The following is a 19,026-nucleotide window of genomic DNA, read 5'->3' on the forward strand; positions in this document are numbered from 1 at the left end:
GCGAAGTAGAATTGGTTCAAAAATAGAAATTGCACATGATCATTGCTAATGGGAAGATTCCAAGAGAGTAACGTGAATTTCGAAGCCCGACCTTCGGTGAAGCGGACTGATGTGACCCCGGATTGGGCGCTACGGGGAAAAGCGGGGGCTACCCGGGGTCAGCCACTCCTCACCGAGCTTGACCTGGTGCCTGGACCCGTGCGTGTCTGCTTGCGTCTCCCCTCATTCCTCTCAACATCCGTCTTTGTCGCCAGTGTGTTTCCGTCAATTAAGCTCATCAGATAAGAGTCTCCCGGCCGCTTGTTGCGTTACCGGACCTCAGCCAGATCTGCAAAACCTACGTGCCTTTTTCCCTTGCTTTACGCAAATGTCTTCTTCTCAGGTTCAGCGCCAGCGGTTGCCGCTGGAACTCGTCTTGAACATCATCGAGAGTCTTCTCCCACCGAATGAATCGTCAATCTTGCCTGCGTCCCATAGTGCAACGAAAGCCCTGATATCATTCAGTCGCGTCTCCCGCTCAACATATGACTTCAGTACCCGGCTGCTCCGCAAGCGATGCATGCACATCGACTCGACAAGCCGCCTGAGCTTGCTTCTGCTGAGTCTCTTCTCACCGTCGCCTAGAAGTCTCCCGCCGACCCTATCACTTAAATGCATCACTTCCCTCTACCTCAGTCCCTTTGGAAAGTCGCTAGATGATAAACCGACGGCCATGTGGGTGCGCGAGCTCTTTTGCGAGGTTTGCGACACCCTCAAGCGCCTTATCGTCGACATGCCGTTCGGGACCTTGTCTGGATACGATGACCACCTCGATGTCAGGCCGACTCTGACGGACGGGTTCCAGCGGCTATCCAAGCTCGAGGAGCTCATCTGTTTACGAGACTATCCGGCTCTGACTTTTATGCAACAGACCTTCACCGTCAACTGCTGGAGCTTGTGGCCCAACCTGAGGCGCGTTGTGTTATTCAATGCACCCATGTCGAGCCACTGGCTCTGGTATGACATAGCAAACACAGCCCAGCTCGAACAAGTCGTTCTCGCGCGACCACTAGTTCCGCCACGGATCAATGTCAAAGACGACTACTACCATATGCTGAACAGCTATGACCACTTGACGCCCCGGAAGATCAAGATTGTGCTTGCCGATGTGGAAAGCGACCTGCCGGAAATAGAGACGACAAGATGGGACGAGTACGACCCCGAGGGAATGCTAGCCATCGAGAAATACGACATCCCAACGTCTTTCTATGGGGATGAGAATGCGACTGATTTGTGCTGCGACTGGGTCAAGATGGCAGCCCTGAACGGGTCAATTTGGGACTGGAAGAGTCACCCAGTGGACAGTCCGCCAGTAAATGCGGTGCAGTAGCAGCTCGATGCGGTGATCGCGAGTGCGAAATGTTCATGATTATCTTTTCGCTTTTCCCCAATTATGGGACGAGTATCTCGGCGATACCCTGAGTAGCCACCACTTCTGATCTCAATGCCATTTTACCTTGAGATGCGGCCCGACAGCTTGCTGCAAGCTAGATCCAAGCTGCACTGTCCCGCATGTATTGGGAGGGGGCAGAGCCTGGGGAACCGGGGTCGGAGTCTGGGGTTAGCAACATGAATTTCCCTAGAAATTAGGTCATTGGTCTAGGCGGGTTGTCTTGGAGTGTACAATAAGGTTGTCTTTTTCTCAACATGGCGTTGCTCTTCTGTAGCTGTGATAGAATAGATACCGCGTTAGATAACCTGAAGAATAGTATATGCTCGCTTTCGGGCGGCACATTGGAGACTTGCTGCGCCGCGGGATTACGCAAAGCGAATGCTGGACGCCACCGACAAATAGGCGTGCGTTCGATGTCCATGGGTGCGTTCGGCTCTTCGCGTCAGCTCTTGTACGTGTTGGTGCTCAACGGCCGGTGGCTGATGATCCTTCGCCTTCGCCTTCGATTCTTGCGGAGTAGACGAGCCGTTGGATGCTGTCTCCCGCTTTTGCTTGTAGCGCTTTAGCAATACCTACCGTCGAATGCCCCTAATTCCCGAGGAAAGGAGTCGGCGGTGTAAGCTGTCCACGAGGGCATTTGATGCGGGGTCCCAAGACAGGTGCTGCCGGTAATCTCAGACATTGGAGAGGACTGAGGGGTAGCGGCAGGTCTCTGACTAGAGTCGGGTTTCTGTCCGCAGCTTCTGACAAGCAATGTCGGGTGCTGGGATCGAGTGCTCCCACTGCTGTATGAATACCTCTGCGTCATAGTGTCAGGGTGCTGGGGAACCGTCTGATGGTTCGGACAGATCGGGAATTTCTTCTCTCGATGTGCAGTATGGTTTGGTATCCGGAGTACAGACGGCGGACGAATAAGAGAAGGATCGGAGCGATGGTGGTCAGCGGGCGCGGAAGAGCGGTCCTTTTGGTGAGGAAACTGGAAAGTCGAGTGACGTTGCATTGGAGAGTTTTGCTTCTCCAACCCCCCACGTCGCAGCGACTAAGCTACTGGGAAAGATGGTGGCCTCGGTCTCCAATCAAGTAGCTTTGAGGAGTGCTGATCACATCTTGAATGTGGTTGCCTTGCAGGAACGTATACGATAGAGACGCGAGTCTCTCAGTCTGCGGTTGGGCCAGCGGAACAAGGTAAGGTGCGGCGAGATCAGGGCGGGCAGGGCTTGATGACTAGAGCCATGGCGGCGGGCTTCCAGAAGATGTTGTGGAACATGCAGGTCGGCGTAGTGGAGGCGGCAAGACGCGGGGCACACCGATAACGTACCAACGCTGCTGTACCCATCTGTTGGTTGGGAAAGTTGAGTACCAATATTCAACATTGACGGACTAAGCAAGGTAATCGAAGAACAGGCGTTATGATTGCTGACTATGCGGCGGGCCAGTCACATCGGCCGATGACTGACAGGAGGAATGGGAGGGGAATCTAGGTCAGACCTGTCCCCATGCCTCCAAGGCAATACATCACTCGAAATGGAAGCTCGGGGTTGACGTGCGTACTCAGGGGGAGTGATGGAAGTGACATGGCGGGGCCCCTCACCACAGTCCGTGTCGGAACAACGGCGGCCGAGTGAGCCGAGCGGGTGGTGCCGGGGCCAAAAGTAGAAAAAAAAAAAAAAAAAAAAAAAAAAAAAGCAGTGGCACTTGCCAATTAAAAAATAAGTTCCTAGGCCGAAAGATGTCATTGGAGGCAGGTTCGCTCTAGAGGAGTTCTTTCCGAGATCATGGCGCGCTTTCTTCAGCAACTGTCCAATCAAAGAAAAAGTTGCAGGAAAGAAAGCGCGGCCCGTCTTTGGGAAGACCCGAATGGGAAGGCTGGGTTTGCAAAGAAGGAAGCAATATGGGGAACGTACCTTAGGAAAAGGAAAGCGTCGGGGGCAACGCGCGGTAACGGTGAGTGCCCTCTTAGATGGGGAGAGTACAGGTACCTAAGGTACTGCCTACCTCGCTGGAATCAATTGACGGGATGCAATGACGGCCGCAGCGGCGCGCATAATGAGGCGGCGGCAGGCGCAGCCAAACACCTTCCATTCTTTCCGTTCCCTTGCCAGATGGGATTTTGCCGAGAGCCATTGGATTCCTGCATTTTACCTCCTTCGTCCCCTTTTCTGTGTGTACCTAGCAGTCGGGCAAGTTGTGTATGCATACTTAAGGTATCCTGCACTTGAACTTCTTCCGTTTTCCCGTCTTCCCCATCCCGTCTACTTTGTCTTACCTTGGTACCTTAGCCGTATAACCCCTCGCCGACTGCACACCGACTCTCAAACCGCGGCTGGAGGGGCCCTCCTTTGACTGACAGAGCAAACAACAGGAGTAATGCCTGCTCTTCGGCTCTCTTGAACCAACAGCGCACACGCAGACCAACAAAGCAGACAGACGTTCTGCAGCCCATCTGCTACCATCCTCGTCGCATTCTCATGCTGCTGGCAATACTGGCTGCTGTCGCCGCCGCTCTCGCTTCGCTCCTGGAAAACGACATGCGCCACTGACCATACTGCGTCCTTTGCCTACGTCCCCCGACCCCCGATCCCCTCGGTCGGTGGTGAACCCCCGTCCACCTACTTGATTTCTCCATTTTACCCCGTTTTTTTCACTCTGCCACCCCCCCGTCCATCCATTCCAGCAACCTGGTGTGTTCCATCGTAGACCCTCTTTCCCAGTCCACGTCTCCAGTTTCTAGCCTGCTTCTCCAGTTCTCGCCTCGTCTCTCTCCTCGTCACTTCTCCTCCTCTTCCCTTTCGCCTTACGCCGAGCTTCTCCCACAGCCTTGCCCTCTGCGGCTTGACATCGTCAACCAAACTCTTTACAAGCCGTCTTCAGTGTTTTGGAGAGACAATGTTGGATCCCTGTATCCCTACTGGCCCGGTCTTCACAGCATTATGAACTTGCGATTCCTCTACCTACAGAAAGCATAGGTAAATTTGGCTTCCGTCCTGCGCCCTCGGGAAGACGGGTGTAACGCACCACGACCACTACCTTGGGACTTTTTCACAATTCTTCGGAGACACTTGTGCTGACCATTATTCTTCCTCCAGGAGCCGCACATCCCCGAGAATCGCGCTCGTCCGCGCATAAATCCGATCTCCTCCACGTTACCTCGACTGTCCCGAGCCTCCCGATTTTTCCATTTTCCAATATGCCCGACAAAAACGTGACCACGATTTCCTACGCCGCCGGCGCATCTTTGGCTGCCATTGCCCTTGTCTACGTCTTTGCGCCTACATTTACAATCGACGAGTCCAGCACCTCATCGTCACGTAGGAAAGGCGTGGTCGGCTTGCGCAATGCTGCAAATGATTGCTTCATTAACTCGACCCTGCAGGCCCTCGCGGGTCTCGGCGAGCTGCGCATGTACCTGATTCGCGAGACTCACCGCCGAAATATTGACGATGAAGGCGTATACTCCCAATTGGTTCAGCCGCCCGGCAAGAGCTACCCGGAATGGAAGATCGAGGGCATGCAACGCGGTCTGGTAACACAAGGACTGAAGGATATGCTTGATTCACTCAACGAAAGGCCCATCTACAAGAAATCAATCTCTGCGATTGAATTCGTGAGAGTACTTGAGACGGCATTTAGGCAGCGCATTAGTCGCCAGCAGCAAGATGCCCAGGAATTTCTCCAAATAGTGGCCGAGAGACTTAAGGAAGAGTACCACGCCGGCGAGAGAGCACGTACCCACGCAAGATTGGAAGCCTCACGAGCTACCTCGGTAGGTGCTTCTGTCAATGGCGACGCAGTGCAGGAAAAGCTGGAAAGGCTCAACCTGGCCAACGGCAATGGCGATGAGTCCTCCTCAGCATTGCCTACACCAACAGTACCCAAGATACAGACCAATGGCATACATGCGCCTCTGGACGAAGACGAAGGCTTTCCCATGGAAGGGAAATACGAATCCCAATCCGAATGTCAGACCTGCGGCCACAAGACGAAGCCAAGAGAGGAGTCCTTCTACATGCTGACGTTGAATGTGCCCCAAGTCAGCTCCACCACTCTCAGCTCATGCTTTGACGAAATCTTCAAGACGGAAATGATTGAAGACTTCAAGTGCGAGAGATGCCGACTGATTCATGCCGAAGAATCCCTCAAGAGCGATCTAGCAAATGCACAGAACGAGACTGAGAGGACCGCACTCGAGGAGGCAGTGCGCAAGTTGCGCCATGCAATTGACTTTGATCCGGAACATGTCCCTGAGGATGTGCTCCTCCCGAACATTGCCAATGCGCCCAAGCGTAAAATCGCACGGTCGACGCGCCTCACGTCCTTCCCTCGCATCCTTGCCGTCCATCTTTCGCGGTCCATCTATGACCAAACGTCGACCAAGAACTCGGCCAAAGTTGCCTTTCCAGAGCGATTGCCTCTTGGTGGCTTGCGCGATCGTCGCAACTACAAATTGTTGGGTCTCGTTACCCACAAGGGAAGCCATCATAGTGGACACTACGAATCGTTCAGACGACAGAATACGTATGCTCCGTATTCCAATCAGAATACCTTCCAGCCATCAGGCATCTACAGCAAAACGGCGAGTCCCGCCGCCACCCCACAGCCATCGACACCGCAACTCGACGCCATTGCTCGGGGAGTCAGTCCCGCCGTATCGACACCCGACCTTCTGACGCCGAGCTCCGAGACGGCATCTTCTACCCGATCACTATCATCATCCGACGCTTCGCCGAAGGACCGAGTAAGGAAGAGAATTAGTCCGACATCTGCTCCACGCGATAGGCAGAGAGAGCCCGATTCGGCTAGCATCCGATCCGTACGGTCACTTACTGCCTCGGCGAAGAGCACCGTTTCAAAGATTTCACAAAAGGTCAATGGAAACAGCACACTGGGAAGCAGTCCGCCTCACTCCACACCAATGGCCGTAGTGCCTCGGCCTCCTGTCCACAAGTCCCGCAAGAAGCAGCCCGCTGATCGCTGGTGGCGCATCAGCGACGAGAAGGTCCGCGAAGCCAAGACGGCCGAGGTCCTCGATCTTCGACGTGAGGTCTACTTGCTATTCTACGAGCTCGAGAGGGATGACAGCCCGTAGAGCGAGGCTGGCAACGTTCCCTCGCAGCTTAGAACGTTGCCTCCAGAGTTCGAGCCGTTCCGGGCCTACACGGCCACCGCCTCGATGAAACTTACAATGCTGCGGTGACCTTGGCCTGCATACATTCTTGAGATTTCAATGTTTTGAACATATCACGCACATGCTCTTATGCGCGCACAAACTCACACAACGATTGCTTGGGGAAGAAAGAAGAAAAATGCATCGGCTGGCGTAATAGTCTTATTGTTTATGCATCTACATGGTGGGCAAAGCCGCGAGGAATCCCGATCAGCATTTGAGGTGGTTGTTACAAGCATTTTTTTTTGCAGAATTGGCTTTTTTTTTTTTTTTTTTTGTTCTTATCAGGGGGAAAGGTAGAAACCTGGAGTGAAAGAGACGAAGTACATAAATAAATAGTACGAGGAGCAAAGACAATCGACTTTGCCAGAGACAAGGTTGGATAAAGCCCAATACAGCGTCGCAAATCATGGCCAGAATTCTCTGTCTACCATGCAGAATGCTCTCTCGACGATACCATGCACGCATACCAATTATTCTGGGGACCTTGACATCGATCATCACGTTGCTGGAGATGACCACCAGGGTACACAGGGTGGTATGGAACTGACGTCAGTTCGAAAGCCCAATGTAGCTACGAGGAAAGGAAACATAATACGGACTACCACGCTAACGGTACTGAATCGGCATGTTGCGTGCGCAGCAAGGTTAATCTGACTTTATACGATTACTTGTACTCTACTCGGTGCTCATATATGCCGCGAATTCGAGCTCACGGCCACATGAAGAACATTCCCATGCGCCAGTTCGCCAACTCTAGCAAACGTTTCCATCGAGAGACTGTCTTCCCGTCCCCTCACCGGAGGCGAAGCTCCTCACGCTAGAGACTCCATGCCGGTAAACACTAATTCCTCAAGCCCTTCCTCATTATCGAATTCCTCTCTCTCGTCGTACGTCGTAACTCATGATGACTTTTGCTGTCCCAAAATCTCCCCCGCAATCTTGGCCTGGTCCGCCTCGCTCAGCGCCGCCTGGCTGCGCACCTTATCCGCCTTCTCGGCATCGTACCGCCACAGACCACCAGTCTTGTCCGCGTCGCCCGTAGCAGGAAGACCAACTGCGCCACCGAGGGATTCGAGCACGGCATCGCCAGCGCCCTGGCGATCAGTAAAGTATCTGCGGTCCCAGGAGCGTCCCTCCGTCTTCTCCTTTGCGCGGAGGTCGCGCTGCGCTTTTTCAATAGCGGACTTTTCGCGGCTGACGAGGTCCATATCGCCCTTTGCGATGCCGTCGGCGACGCCCTTCCAGGCGCGGCGGGACTCGAGCGGGTGCTGCTTCTCGAGGGGGGCGACGATGAGCTTGGAGGTTGGGTGCTGCGATGCGTCGTAGGTGTCGATCAGGGTCTTGGAGGAGTTGTGCTTTGCGGCGCCCTCGTGGATTTCAAAAGATTTGGTCCAGACGCCCGTGATGTTGTAGACCACATCCTTTTCCTTGCCTGTCGGGTAGACGGAGGCAATGACGCTGTTCTTTTTGCCCGAGAGCCAGCCCTTGCCCGAGTAGTCGATCTTGGAGGTGTATCCCGTGGAGGAGGTGATGAAGGAGGTGCCCTCGAGCTCGATGAAGGGAGCGCCAAAGATGAGGCCTTCGATGTGGAGGGCGGGGAGGGTGATGAGATAGGTCTCCTTTTTGCCATCTGGGGTCGGGATGGTCAGGACGGCGTGGCCGATTTGCTTGATGTTGATTGTGCGGCTGAAGGTTGCTTTTTGTGCGTTGTAGCCCTCGAGGTGGACGCCTGTGGGGAGGTTGGTGATGGAGTAGGCTGTCGCAGGCGGGTGGTGGCTGGTTGCGAACGAAGGTCAGTGTCTTGTGCCCAACTTGGGGATTTGGAGCTCTAGAGTCTGTTGTATTTCTTGAGGGAAGAAGGGCTCTCTTACCTAACCTGCTCACTGATGAGCTCCGTCGTGCCAGCGTCATCCTCCCACTTTCCGAGGAAGAGCTCGCCGAGGAAAGGGTTGAGGGGCTTCTTCTCGTTGCCGTACTGCTCGCTGCGGGAGGCGTACTGCTGCTTGAGAGTGCTGATGAACCACTTTGTGACGAGCAGGGCGCGCTTGGCCGGGTCTGCCTCCTTTGCGGGGGCGGCGAAGATGGAGGGGTGCTCGCACCAGTAGGAGGAGAATTCGGTCAGGGAGGTGCTGGAGAGGATGAAGGGCGGGGCCGTCAGGGAGGAGAGGTCACCGTTGAAGGAGGCGATGGACTGTGAGAGGGCGGCGAAAAGCCATTGTCAGTTGCTACGTTTTTCGTGTGAGGGGTGGGAGGGAAGGTTGGAAGACTTAGTAGCGAAGAGGAAGCAGAGGAAGGGCATACCTTGAGGAAAGCTCCCCAGCTGCCCTGGTTGGCCTGGGCTTGAGCTGATGTTGGGGTCTGGGCCGCCATTGTGGATTCGAGGGGTCGCGGTTGTTGGGTGTGAGATGTTGTGGCAGACTTGAGGCAGCTGTCGTCAGAGTTGTGAATGGCTTCGAGAATACAGAAGAAGAAAGAATAGGGAGTTGGAGGGTGCGTGTGTGTGTGCGTGGATGTATGTTGTGTCTAAGTTTCTCCCAAAAGTTACGGCCTGCAGGCGGGGTCTCTTGAAAAAGGACCCGTGTGTGGTGAGCTGTCTTGGACCTGTCTTTATGGGAAAGTGGGATGTCGTAGTGCCGCAGGGGTTGGGCGCCGCTTAGTGACCGCACTCGCTGTGCTGGTTACGGGACCTGCTGCTCAGAACAGCTTTTGGCGGGGCTCCCTAACAGCTGAACAGGGATTTGGGAGCTGCGATTTGCAGTTCTTGTGTCTGGGTTGGTCCACGGTAGGGCCAAACGGGAGGAATGTTTCCACTACCGATGAACGACAGGGAACCTCGAGAAAAGAGTTGGGAAATGAAGTCGACCCGCTCGGTTGGTTGACTAGGCGATGGAGACACAGCTATGAGAGCTGAGAGTGGTCCGTTTCGTGAGGTGCTTCTTGTTCGATTTCTTTGTTTCGCTTTGAACAGTGAGGGTGTTTGCCAAGCGGATTGGAAGGAGCCGTGGAAATTAAATCTTGACCGTTAGAAACCAACGGACAGACCCAAAGGAGCTTTGCTGCTGTTTAATTCCATGTCCGAGGGGCAATGCGATGCGATGACGGGCTGGTGGGTGGTGTGGGAGGCTGGTTGATAGAGTTGACGTCAACTGTCTTGTCGACCACCACTACCAAACCAGTTGGCATCCGTGGATTCTAGACCAACTTGCAGCAATGCGCCGTACTAATTGCAAGAGGCGAAAATGATGGGATGGAGCGTGGCGTAGCTCGCGTCAGTGACTGTGTGTCCAGTGTCGTGTGCGCGCACATAATGAGACGGAGACGTCATCGTCATTGACGCCTCTCGCACTAAACCTCAAGTGACCTGGGACCTTCCACACCCGGCTGGCACACAGTGACTTTCCCCGTCCGAAAGGCCGCTGCTGCTGCAGCACACCATAGGTACCTAAGGTACTGTCCCTGCACGATGACAGCCAGCCCGATTCGTTTCGTGGGGCCCCGGTGGTCAAGCCACACACGTGCTCGTCTGAATCTCATGGCTAAGCCACATGTTAGATGGGGCTGGTCCGGACCTGCCCTATGGAGCTCGGTCCTCGATCGGGCCCGAGTTGCACCCCGCCCGAAACCGAGCTGCCGGTGAAGGTGCTTCCCCCACCGGGGATACGGATGCGCCGTAGCATCAGATATAGTCATGTGGAGATTGCTGCCGGAGTCGTCAGTCTCTCAAAGTACTTCTGCAATAAGCAAATGGGAACGTCTTATTGAGAAAGAAACGGATTGATTCTCATTTTCGAAGTAAAAGCCTAAGTTACCTGCGCCGTCCCCCAAATACCGACCAAATGTAATCCAATTCTAACCGCCGCTACGCCTATGTGTTCCCTGGGTATCATCACGCTCTCATGTCTACCGTTGCCGTCTATCGCCACCCTTTCACCTTCTTAACAACTTACCTGTAGCTTCTCAACTTCGTCCGTGTTGATCCCCGAATAGTGCCCCTCTACTTCCTCCCCAAGAATCATCCACGGGCTGAGCTTGCACTCCGAGGTGTGCTCGACCCAAGCCCACGCCAAGCACTTGCTCCCCATACCCTCACACTCCTTCAAACACGCCTCTGGGCTGGTAACCGCGTGCACCATCTTCGCTCGCTCATCAATCCTCCCAACATAATCACGCCCAGTCCGCACCGGCACCCTCCTAAACTCCTCCACTGACGGCGCGCCATAAATCTCCCATAGCTGTCCCCAGAATACTGGACTCCTCTCGTCCGCAAACGCCCGTCCAACTTTCTTCATCTCGGCTGGGTCCGCCACCCCGTGAAACGACACGAGCGGCGAGCAGAATCGGTCCGCCATCATCTTGCTGATATTCGGCCTTTCGCCATTGAAGAAGTGGCTGTACCGCTCATCGAGGTACACCCCGATCTTCTGGAACGCCGTTGCGATAAGCTTATCACCCCACGTCTCCTCGAGCGAGTGCTCCTGCGCCGCGGCGACAACGTCCCGCCGAGAGAGGAGCTGTTTCGCTGCCTCGTGCGATATCACGACGGCTGATCCGCCGTGCGCAAAGCGGCCCTTGAAGTCGCCGACTGCGTTGCCAATGTACTGCGGCTCGTCCGAGTCCCAATGCGCGAGAAGGAGGCGGAGGGAGGATTTAACGAGGTAGGTGTCGTCGTCGACGATGACGTACCATTTCTTTGGCGGGAGGTTGTCGTAGATGTATTCGAGGCCCCAGATGAACTTGTGCTACTGTCAGTACGACGCTCTCGTTGCCTTGCGTGCGCGAACACATGGGGAAAACAAGGAGGGAGAGTATTTACCTTGAGCGCATCCAGATCCCACCCGAAACTCTGGCCAATTTCAGTAGCTTTAGCATCATCCCCTTTTTGCACGGCATCCCTGAGGGCCAGATACTCCTTAAACTTGGGCGCATCATGATGCGCCCTCATCTCCGGCATCGCCATGACGCCGCCAATGGCATCGTGCACCTTCACCCCGGCAATCGTCCCATTCTCCCGCGGCGTCCAGTCGCCCACTACCACAAACGCATCCTTATCCCGCGCCGTGAGGTCAAATGCCTCAAGCTGCGCCGCGAGCCGGTGACGAGTTCCGTAGCCCGTCTTAATGAGCAGGCCGACGTCGGTGCGGTACTCGATGGGGAATTTGGCGGGCTCGTACAGCCAGGCGTCCTTTTCGGTTCCCGGGCCGCGCCACCAATTTTTGAGGCTGGCGGTGTTGAAGCGGAAGGCGAGGACGAGAGGATTGTCGTAGGGGAGGACGAGGAATAAGAGGGCGTTGCCGACGAGGAAGGCGAGGAAGAGGAGGATGAAGAGGCGCCTTATGCGTGGTGAGGGGAGGAACATGGTTGTTTTTGTTTGGCGACGGATGTGATTGGGCGGTTTTGGGTGTGGTTCGTGGTGAGGGGGTGGTGGTGGTGGTGTGGTGAGGTTGTCATGAGGTGGTGGCCGTCACGCACCGGCGATTGGGTGGCGGTTGTTGGTGATGCAGGTCAGAGTCACATATGCAGAGCCGCGGGAAGGAAGCAGAGCGCAAGAGAGTTGAAGATCCGGCGATGGGAGCTAGGCGTGATGTCGCAGGACACACGGGATCTTGATCGAGAGGGAGGAATGGCTGCCAAGGGAGCGTTCGAGTGACGTAAGCTATACCTTTGCGTTGTGGTTAAGTGAGAAGCAACCGTCGTCAGCAGAATGAGGCTGATGTGGTGATGAGGTGGGTCGTCGTCGTGATCATTGAAGAAGTGGGAAGATATCGCTTGAGCTCGTCGACAGGGTGGATAGGATGAAACTATCGCGATGGGTGTAGATGCGACATTGTAAAGTTGAGATGCGACAAAAACTCTAGAGATGTCGTTGAAGGAGTGAGAAACAAGGTCGCCACGCCAGAAACATCATTGGGCTTGGTGGCTGCAGGACAAGGCCGGTTAAAGAATGAGACCAGACGACTGAGACGGCTAAGAAAAAAAAAAGACAACACTCGAAAAGCAAAAAGGCCAAGCGCAAAGCAAACTCATGCGCGCCAAGGTGTTGCACCCCATCCAGTCCCCCTCATCTGGCCTGAATAAGCCGCGCCACCGGCAGACAGCGTTGCGTAATAGTCTATTGGCTGGCCATGGCTGGGTGCCTGGCTGAGCCAAGAAGATACCAAGAACACACCGCGATGGATTCACTAGCAAAACAAAATGAGTGCCGTTTTGCCGTGCTGCGCGGTTTTGTCTTGGGATTTCTTGGTGCTCTTGGAGACTGGAGTTGCCGTGGGTGGCCCTGGACGCCCAGCAAACCAAATTCGGCACAGCCCCAGCCGAAGGGATAACACCAAAATGGCAAAGGGTCACACCATGAAGCGGATATTTCAAGAGAGACTTGCGCGTCTCATCTCCATGTCTGGACGAAACGCGCGAGACCCCTTCCCAGACTATCCTCAGAATTGGAAGAAAAAAATTGATCTGATAGATAAAGGCGACGTACGCACTTCGTCTGCGTTCCCCTCCCCCTCATCCCGATGTCGACCAACAGAGATAACCCCTCCACAAATGCCCCTGTTTTTGTTTTACGCCGTCGCGCTTGGTTCGTCATATTGAACCCTGCTCGATTCATCCCGGTACCTTACGAAATGATGTTCTCAAAGGGCCAACGCCCAAAAAGTGACAAGTTTGGGTTCGTGGGGGTTCCACAGCCAGCCCCCCAAACTCCCGTTTTCAGGTGTACCCAGTTACATCGGCACGATCGGACATTTCCCCGGCTGGAAGACTGCTCCACGCCGCCGATCACCATCTTCGGGCCAGCCCGAGCTGTCACTTTTTCCTCTGCAACGTCAGCATGTGCTCAGTTATGAATATCTGAACCATCAAGTTATGCTTCTTTACATTGACAGCCATATCTCGGTATTTTCGTGACTGTGTCGGAAATGCTCTCGTCCCGAATAACCTTGCCCAATCAAAAGCCCCAGTGAGAACCCGATATACCCGAACATGGCCAGAAATCTGTACTCTGGCGGTTTTCCAACGGGCATGGGATTCTATAAAATACAACGGTCAAGGCTCCTAGGACGCATCTCACTGCTATCGAGATAAAGGCTATGCCATGCTGCTCAATTCCAGAGCCGTACGTAGTGCTAAATGCGTATTGCAGCACCAGCTCTTCCGCCTCACGACGGCAGCTCCTATCACTGGGATATTGTTTGTTCGCGGTTGTGGCTGCGTGAGAGAGCGATGCAGATGTCCACCAGCCCTGGACCAGGAAACGGCATTATGATGTACGTGGTCGAAGACAGAGCATTTAGATAGTCAAGCTGCAAGAGATTCAGAGCCCTACGAGAAACCGGGGGGCGCTTATTCCGGCGAAGCTGGGGCAGAACCTCCCGCGGAGAGTTAAGGGCTCATCCAGAGAGAGACTCATGAGACGCGGTGCCGGCCAACTTCCTCCAATGATGGACCGCCAACGACAGGACTCAAGCCGAGAGTGAAGACGCACATTGGTCAAGGCACGATTGCCTGCATCAGGGTCAAGCCAAACTCCTCGAAGAACTGGACACGAGCGGGAATGAAGATAGAGATTTCCAAGCTTCTGTTGGGGTTTCAGTCAATTGGCCTCCCCCTCCTACAATTCGAAAGGGCTGGATGACGTACGCAGTGAAAACAACCAGGGACAACATGATGACTTTTTTGGTCTTGAACTTAGGCGCCGACCCCATGTAGTTATGCGTAATCTTGCCACGATCCCATTCCGAGTTATCTTTCTCTTGGGCTTCTATCCAGCTTCTCGTAGCCTCATCGACACCACCTGATGGTGGCCCTTGTTTCTCGGGATTCTGCTAGGGGTGATTTTGGTCGGATTCTGGCGAAATTAGTCTGTTTCGTCTCACACTAAGATGCGGCAGCTAGATTCCCGTAGATGCAGCAGCCGCGAAATAATCAGGGCTAACTAACCGAATACCAGATTGGAGTCCGTCTAAGATACTGGCATCATCGAAGAACAATTGGCCGTTGATGGTCCCGACACTGGTTATTTAATGGTCTTTTCCGCCCTGAATAGAGCTGCACTGCCGGAGGTTGAAGGAATGCAGCTTTTAGGCATCGTGCATCAAAAAGCTTCTGAGAACATCTCTGATTCGAATATAGTGCTTCTAGAGGGGACAGGAAGGTGCAGATCCATAGAGACGTTAATGTCAAGGAACATTGGTGAGAATGTCACCGAGTAGTTGTGGAAAGAGCTGCCCAGTACTTACACAGTACGGAGTACGGGGCCGCAAGGGTTCTCAGGGAACGTAGCGACAGGGGTAGGCCCCTGAACGCTTGACCGGGGATTTTGCCCAGAGCCTTCCGTGACTTGAGGCAAGCTCCATCATCCCTGTTCAAGCTTCCGGTCCGTCTCAAAAAATCGTCAAACATTTCCACATTCCCAAAGCCCGCACCAACATCGTGCGATGCGAGCCTGGAGCCATCACAACCGTCGTTGATCATGTCCCCGACCGATATCACAGCTTCGACAGCACCGATTGCATCGCCGGCGGCTGCTATAACGGTGGCAGCTCCCGTCGCGGCACCGACAGCAGCGTCGTCCGGCCCAGCCTCGATCTTCAACCTCGATGCCCTCTTCAACAACCCCCTCTTCGCCGGCGGCATCGGCCTCGCGAGCTTAGGCGCAGTCGCAGCCTTCGGTCGCAAAGGCGTCGTCGTCGCAGCCGGAGCTGCTCGACGCCGCCTCCTCGTCAATGTCGAAATCAGCAAGCAGGATCCAGCGTACCCTTGGATTCTCGCGTGGCTGTCGCAGCCGCGCGAGCAAGCCGGTTTCATTGCCTCGCGCATCACCCGCATCCACAACCTCTCCGTCTCGACGACCACTACCACCCAGCGAGGTGCAAATAGCCCGACAAATGCGCATTTTTTCCTGCAGCCTGGGTACGGGCGACATATCGTCAAGCACAAGAATGCGTTCATCGCAATCAACCGCGAGAAGCACAACACGGCCAACATGAACACGGGCGAGCCTCACGAAATCGTACAATTGACGACGCTGTGGGCGCACCGTCACGTCTTCGAGGACATATTTGGTGAGGCGCACGCGCTGGCGGCGAAAGCGAACGAGGGCAAGACGGTCGTATACTCTGCAAGAGGCATGGAATGGGCGCCGCTCGGTGATCCTCGGAAGAAGCGACCTCTCGGCTCGGTTATACTGGATGAGGGTGTGAAGGAAGGCATCGTGGACGACGTCAAAGATTTCCTGGGACGACAGCAGTGGTATGTTGACCGCGGTATCCCCTACCGCCGTGGATACCTGCTGTTCGGACCCCCTGGCAGCGGCAAGAGTTCCTTTATCCAGTCTCTTGCTGGTGAGCTGGACTTTAGCGTGGCCATGGTCAACCTCAGCGAGATGGGTATGACGGACGACAAGCTGGCATATCTCTTGACGAAACTGCCCCGCAGGAGTATTCTCTTGCTAGAGGACGCGGATTCAGCGTTCGTCAATCGCCGGCAGCGCGATGCCGATGGCTACAGCGGCGCTAGTGTCACCTTCTCTGGCCTGCTCAATGCTCTTGACGGCTTGGCTGCCGGCGAGGAGCGCATCGCGTTCTTGACCACGAACCATATTGAGCGTCTTGATCCGGCGCTGATTCGACCGGGTCGAGTAGACATGATGATGCGTATCGGCGAGGCGACTAAGTACCAGGCAGGTCTGATGTGGGACCGCTTCTACGGCGACGTGGACACAGACGGTGCTGGTCGGGAACGATTCTTGCAGAGACTGGAAGATCTGGGTCTCTTTGGTAACGGCACCGGGGAGACAGCGAACCGGTTCACGAGTACAGCTGCGATCCAGGGCTTGTTCTTGTTCAACAAGAATGACATGCAGAGCGCGATTGATATGGCTGAAGGTCTTATCCCGCGCAAATTCGAGGCTGAGGATACGATTCCTGAGGGAGCCATAAAGACAAAAGCCTAAAGATGCCTATTAAAGATATGAGAGGCACATTGAAGGATGTAAAGTTTTGTAACACCATGTATAAATCATCTAGACAAAATCTGAAATGATACCCATGCCCAACACTCAGCCTCGATACACATAGGAACATAGAAACCACGGAGTGTCCGCGTGAAGAGCCACAAGCGCAATTACACGAATCACCTGTCGCCAGCTCCTTCTCTGTTGCTCTTACCACTTGTGTCTTGCCTTATCTATTCGCTCTCAATGCGCCTTCCGTTGCAACGGCTTTTGACCAACACGTGCGTCCGAACGGTTGGAGAGAAATTGGCACCACTAGTGAGTCAGCCCGGTCAGCCGGTTCACTTCTAATATCGACGGCAGCTACTGAACATCGACCTTATTTCTTTCCAATCCAACATCTCGGATTCTTCTCCACCTTTTCACGTCAGCGATTCCGCGAATACATGGCCTCTCTTGGTAATTCATCACTCAGAACGCGCATCCTTGCAAAAATTTCGGCGGCGCAAGAGATCTTCAGGCACACACAGCACCAACCGTCCGAACCATTAACCCCGCAGCAAGGATCTCGCTTCTAGGCGCATTGCGCCTCGTTCAGGGCTAGGCATCCATCCCAAGACGCCATATCAATCCTTCATCTCAACCTAAAGCTTTTGTCAACTTCAACCGTCAAGCAGCGTCTCAACATCAAACATCACGATGCCGCAGAGAAACCTCTTCGACTTCGCCTTCTCTAGGAACGGCGGCGGAGTTCAGAAGAAACCTCGCTCGCCAAATCGACAGTCCCCCACGCAGTCATCATCATCAGCACCAAACCCCTCATCCTCGTCAAAACCCGCCCAAAAACCATCAGACCGCTCAAGTCCATCACTCGCCGCCGTCGCAGCAGAAACACGCTCAGCGCTTCCTCAGATCCTCCCCCACCTGCCCAACATCAACGCCTCAAAATCAGAAGATCTGCACCTGGATTACCTCCCGCCTCTGAAAACCTCAGCTTGCCCGGGACACACCCCGCGCGCAAAGATCAAGATCGTCAACGAGGACTCGCTCAATGCGGCAATCGAACTCGCTGCGCGCCGACCTGATGGCGGCCGTGTGGCCGTGCTGAATATGGCTTCAGATATCCACGCCGGCGGCGGATGGTTGAAAGGTGCGATCGCGCAGGAGGAGGCCATGTGTTATCGCTCGTCGCTGTATCTCAGCTTGCATAAACGGTATTATCCCTTCAAGCGCCGCGGGGGACTTTACACGCCTGATGTGGTTGTTATTCGGGGCGACATGGCGAGTGGTCACAAGCTTCTTGTTCCGCGAGTCGCGTATGGCGATTTACCCGTTGTAAGTGTGCTCAGCATTGCGGCGATTCGGAGACCGGAAGTGGTGAAGCGGAAAATCTCTACGCCTGCAGGGGACGAAGAAGTGTATGAGTTTGCCAAGGAGACAGATCGCACGCTCACGATGAGTAAGATGAGGCTTTGTTTGAGGATGGCGGCGAGTCGGGGGCACAGTCTGCTTGTGCTGGGAGCGTTGGGGTGCGGAGCATTTAGGAACCCTCCTGAAGAGATTGTCAGATGTTGGCTAGAGGTGCTGGGCGAAGCTGAATTTGGGGGTGGATGGTGGAGGGAGGTGTGGTTTGCGGTCTACGATCGCAAGAATGAGGGGAATTTCGAGGTGTTTGAAGATGCATTGGGCGGTCTCCGGGTTTGATGCATTTCGAGAGCGAAGAATGTCTCAAGTAACGTGATGCTTCGATCAAACACAAATTAGCGTTCAAGTTTCACTGTGAGCAACGCCAGTGATCTACAGGGCATGCCGGCTGGATCAAACATTCATAGAGTGGATGGTGAAGGCGATACGAGATAAGCGCAGGTTACTCCGTTTAAGGGGAGAAAGCGACGTGGAAAAGAAAACTCTATTTCCACAAAGCTATTGTCTAATGACATCCAGACGCCTGAAATGCTAGCCGAAATGATGTTTCTGTGATCATAATGTGCGATGCAAGTTTTGGTTTCTGTCCGAATGTCCCGACCGGCGACCGGTACTCGACTGTCCCGTCGAGGTGGGGTGAGGTGCCGAGAGGCTGGTCCCACTTCGCTAAGGTAATCCGTAGGTAGTCTCTGGATGCACCGCACCCAGACCAACCGGGCCTAAATTTCGCGGCGACATGTAGCCCCTCTTCCTGCGTTGTTGATGATCTACAAGGGGACACCCTTGCAAATTGCCAACATGCAGGCTTATAGGCCACGACGGTTCACTATGACTCTCGTGTGCTCCAATATCATACGCGTTCGGGAGAACAATTCTGATGTGTCTGTGCTCCGGTCGAATTCGAGGGGTGTAAATGCGAAAAGCTCGTTGTGGACATCGCAGTTGGGAAGCCACCGTGTTTGGGTTTGAGCGAGGGGGGAAACCACTGGCGTTATTATACGACAAGTCAGATGTTAATAACTATCCGTCTTCGTACAGGGTTTGGTGCAG

The 19,026-nt window shown here is 54.4% G+C and overlaps 7 protein-coding genes across 7 annotated transcripts; 4 read left to right on the top strand and 3 right to left on the bottom strand.

The window, feature by feature from the left end:
• Window positions 1-367: 367 nt before the first annotated feature.
• On the top strand, window positions 368-1,369 carry CCOS01_11937 (uncharacterized protein; the record flags this gene model as incomplete). Its single annotated transcript, XM_060460088.1, has 1 exon — window positions 368-1,369. One exon carries the CDS (start codon window positions 368-370, stop codon window positions 1,367-1,369), a length of 1,002 nt encoding a protein of 333 aa, XP_060309031.1.
• A 3,250-nt stretch (window positions 1,370-4,619) lies between these two features.
• On the top strand, window positions 4,620-6,518 carry CCOS01_11938 (ubiquitin carboxyl-terminal hydrolase; the record flags this gene model as incomplete). The annotated part of the gene is made up of 1 exon (XM_060460089.1): window positions 4,620-6,518. One exon carries the CDS (start codon window positions 4,620-4,622, stop codon window positions 6,516-6,518), a length of 1,899 nt encoding a protein of 632 aa, XP_060309032.1.
• A 980-nt stretch (window positions 6,519-7,498) lies between these two features.
• CCOS01_11939 (oxysterol-binding protein) lies at window positions 7,499-9,122 on the bottom strand (the record flags this gene model as incomplete). Its single annotated transcript, XM_060460090.1, has 3 exons — window positions 7,499-8,375; window positions 8,471-8,790; window positions 8,901-9,122. Coding segments are annotated over 3 exons (1,419 nt in total), but the record flags the coding sequence as incomplete, so codon positions are not given.
• A 1,412-nt stretch (window positions 9,123-10,534) lies between these two features.
• On the bottom strand, window positions 10,535-11,955 carry CCOS01_11940 (glycosyltransferase family 31; the record flags this gene model as incomplete). The annotated part of the gene is made up of 2 exons (XM_060460091.1): window positions 10,535-11,338; window positions 11,413-11,955. 2 exons carry the CDS (start codon window positions 11,953-11,955, stop codon window positions 10,535-10,537), a joined length of 1,347 nt encoding a protein of 448 aa, XP_060309034.1.
• A 2,132-nt stretch (window positions 11,956-14,087) lies between these two features.
• Window positions 14,088-14,520, bottom strand: CCOS01_11941 (uncharacterized protein; the record flags this gene model as incomplete). Its single annotated transcript, XM_060460092.1, has 3 exons — window positions 14,088-14,177; window positions 14,252-14,419; window positions 14,476-14,520. Coding segments are annotated over 3 exons (303 nt in total), but the record flags the coding sequence as incomplete, so codon positions are not given.
• A 549-nt stretch (window positions 14,521-15,069) lies between these two features.
• CCOS01_11942 (uncharacterized protein) lies at window positions 15,070-16,551 on the top strand (the record flags this gene model as incomplete). The annotated part of the gene is made up of 1 exon (XM_060460093.1): window positions 15,070-16,551. The coding sequence occupies one exon, from the start codon at window positions 15,070-15,072 to the stop codon at window positions 16,549-16,551; it is 1,482 nt and encodes a 493-aa protein (XP_060309036.1).
• A 699-nt stretch (window positions 16,552-17,250) lies between these two features.
• CCOS01_11943 (uncharacterized protein) lies at window positions 17,251-18,255 on the top strand (the record flags this gene model as incomplete). The annotated part of the gene is made up of 1 exon (XM_060460094.1): window positions 17,251-18,255. The coding sequence occupies one exon, from the start codon at window positions 17,251-17,253 to the stop codon at window positions 18,253-18,255; it is 1,005 nt and encodes a 334-aa protein (XP_060309037.1).
• Between the last annotated feature and the right edge of the window lie 771 nt (window positions 18,256-19,026).

This window comes from Colletotrichum costaricense (assembly GCF_030867565.1).
Source record: "Colletotrichum costaricense strain IMI 309622 chromosome Unknown Scaffold_14.1, whole genome shotgun sequence".
Classification (NCBI taxonomy): Eukaryota; Fungi; Ascomycota; class Sordariomycetes; order Glomerellales; family Glomerellaceae; genus Colletotrichum; species Colletotrichum costaricense.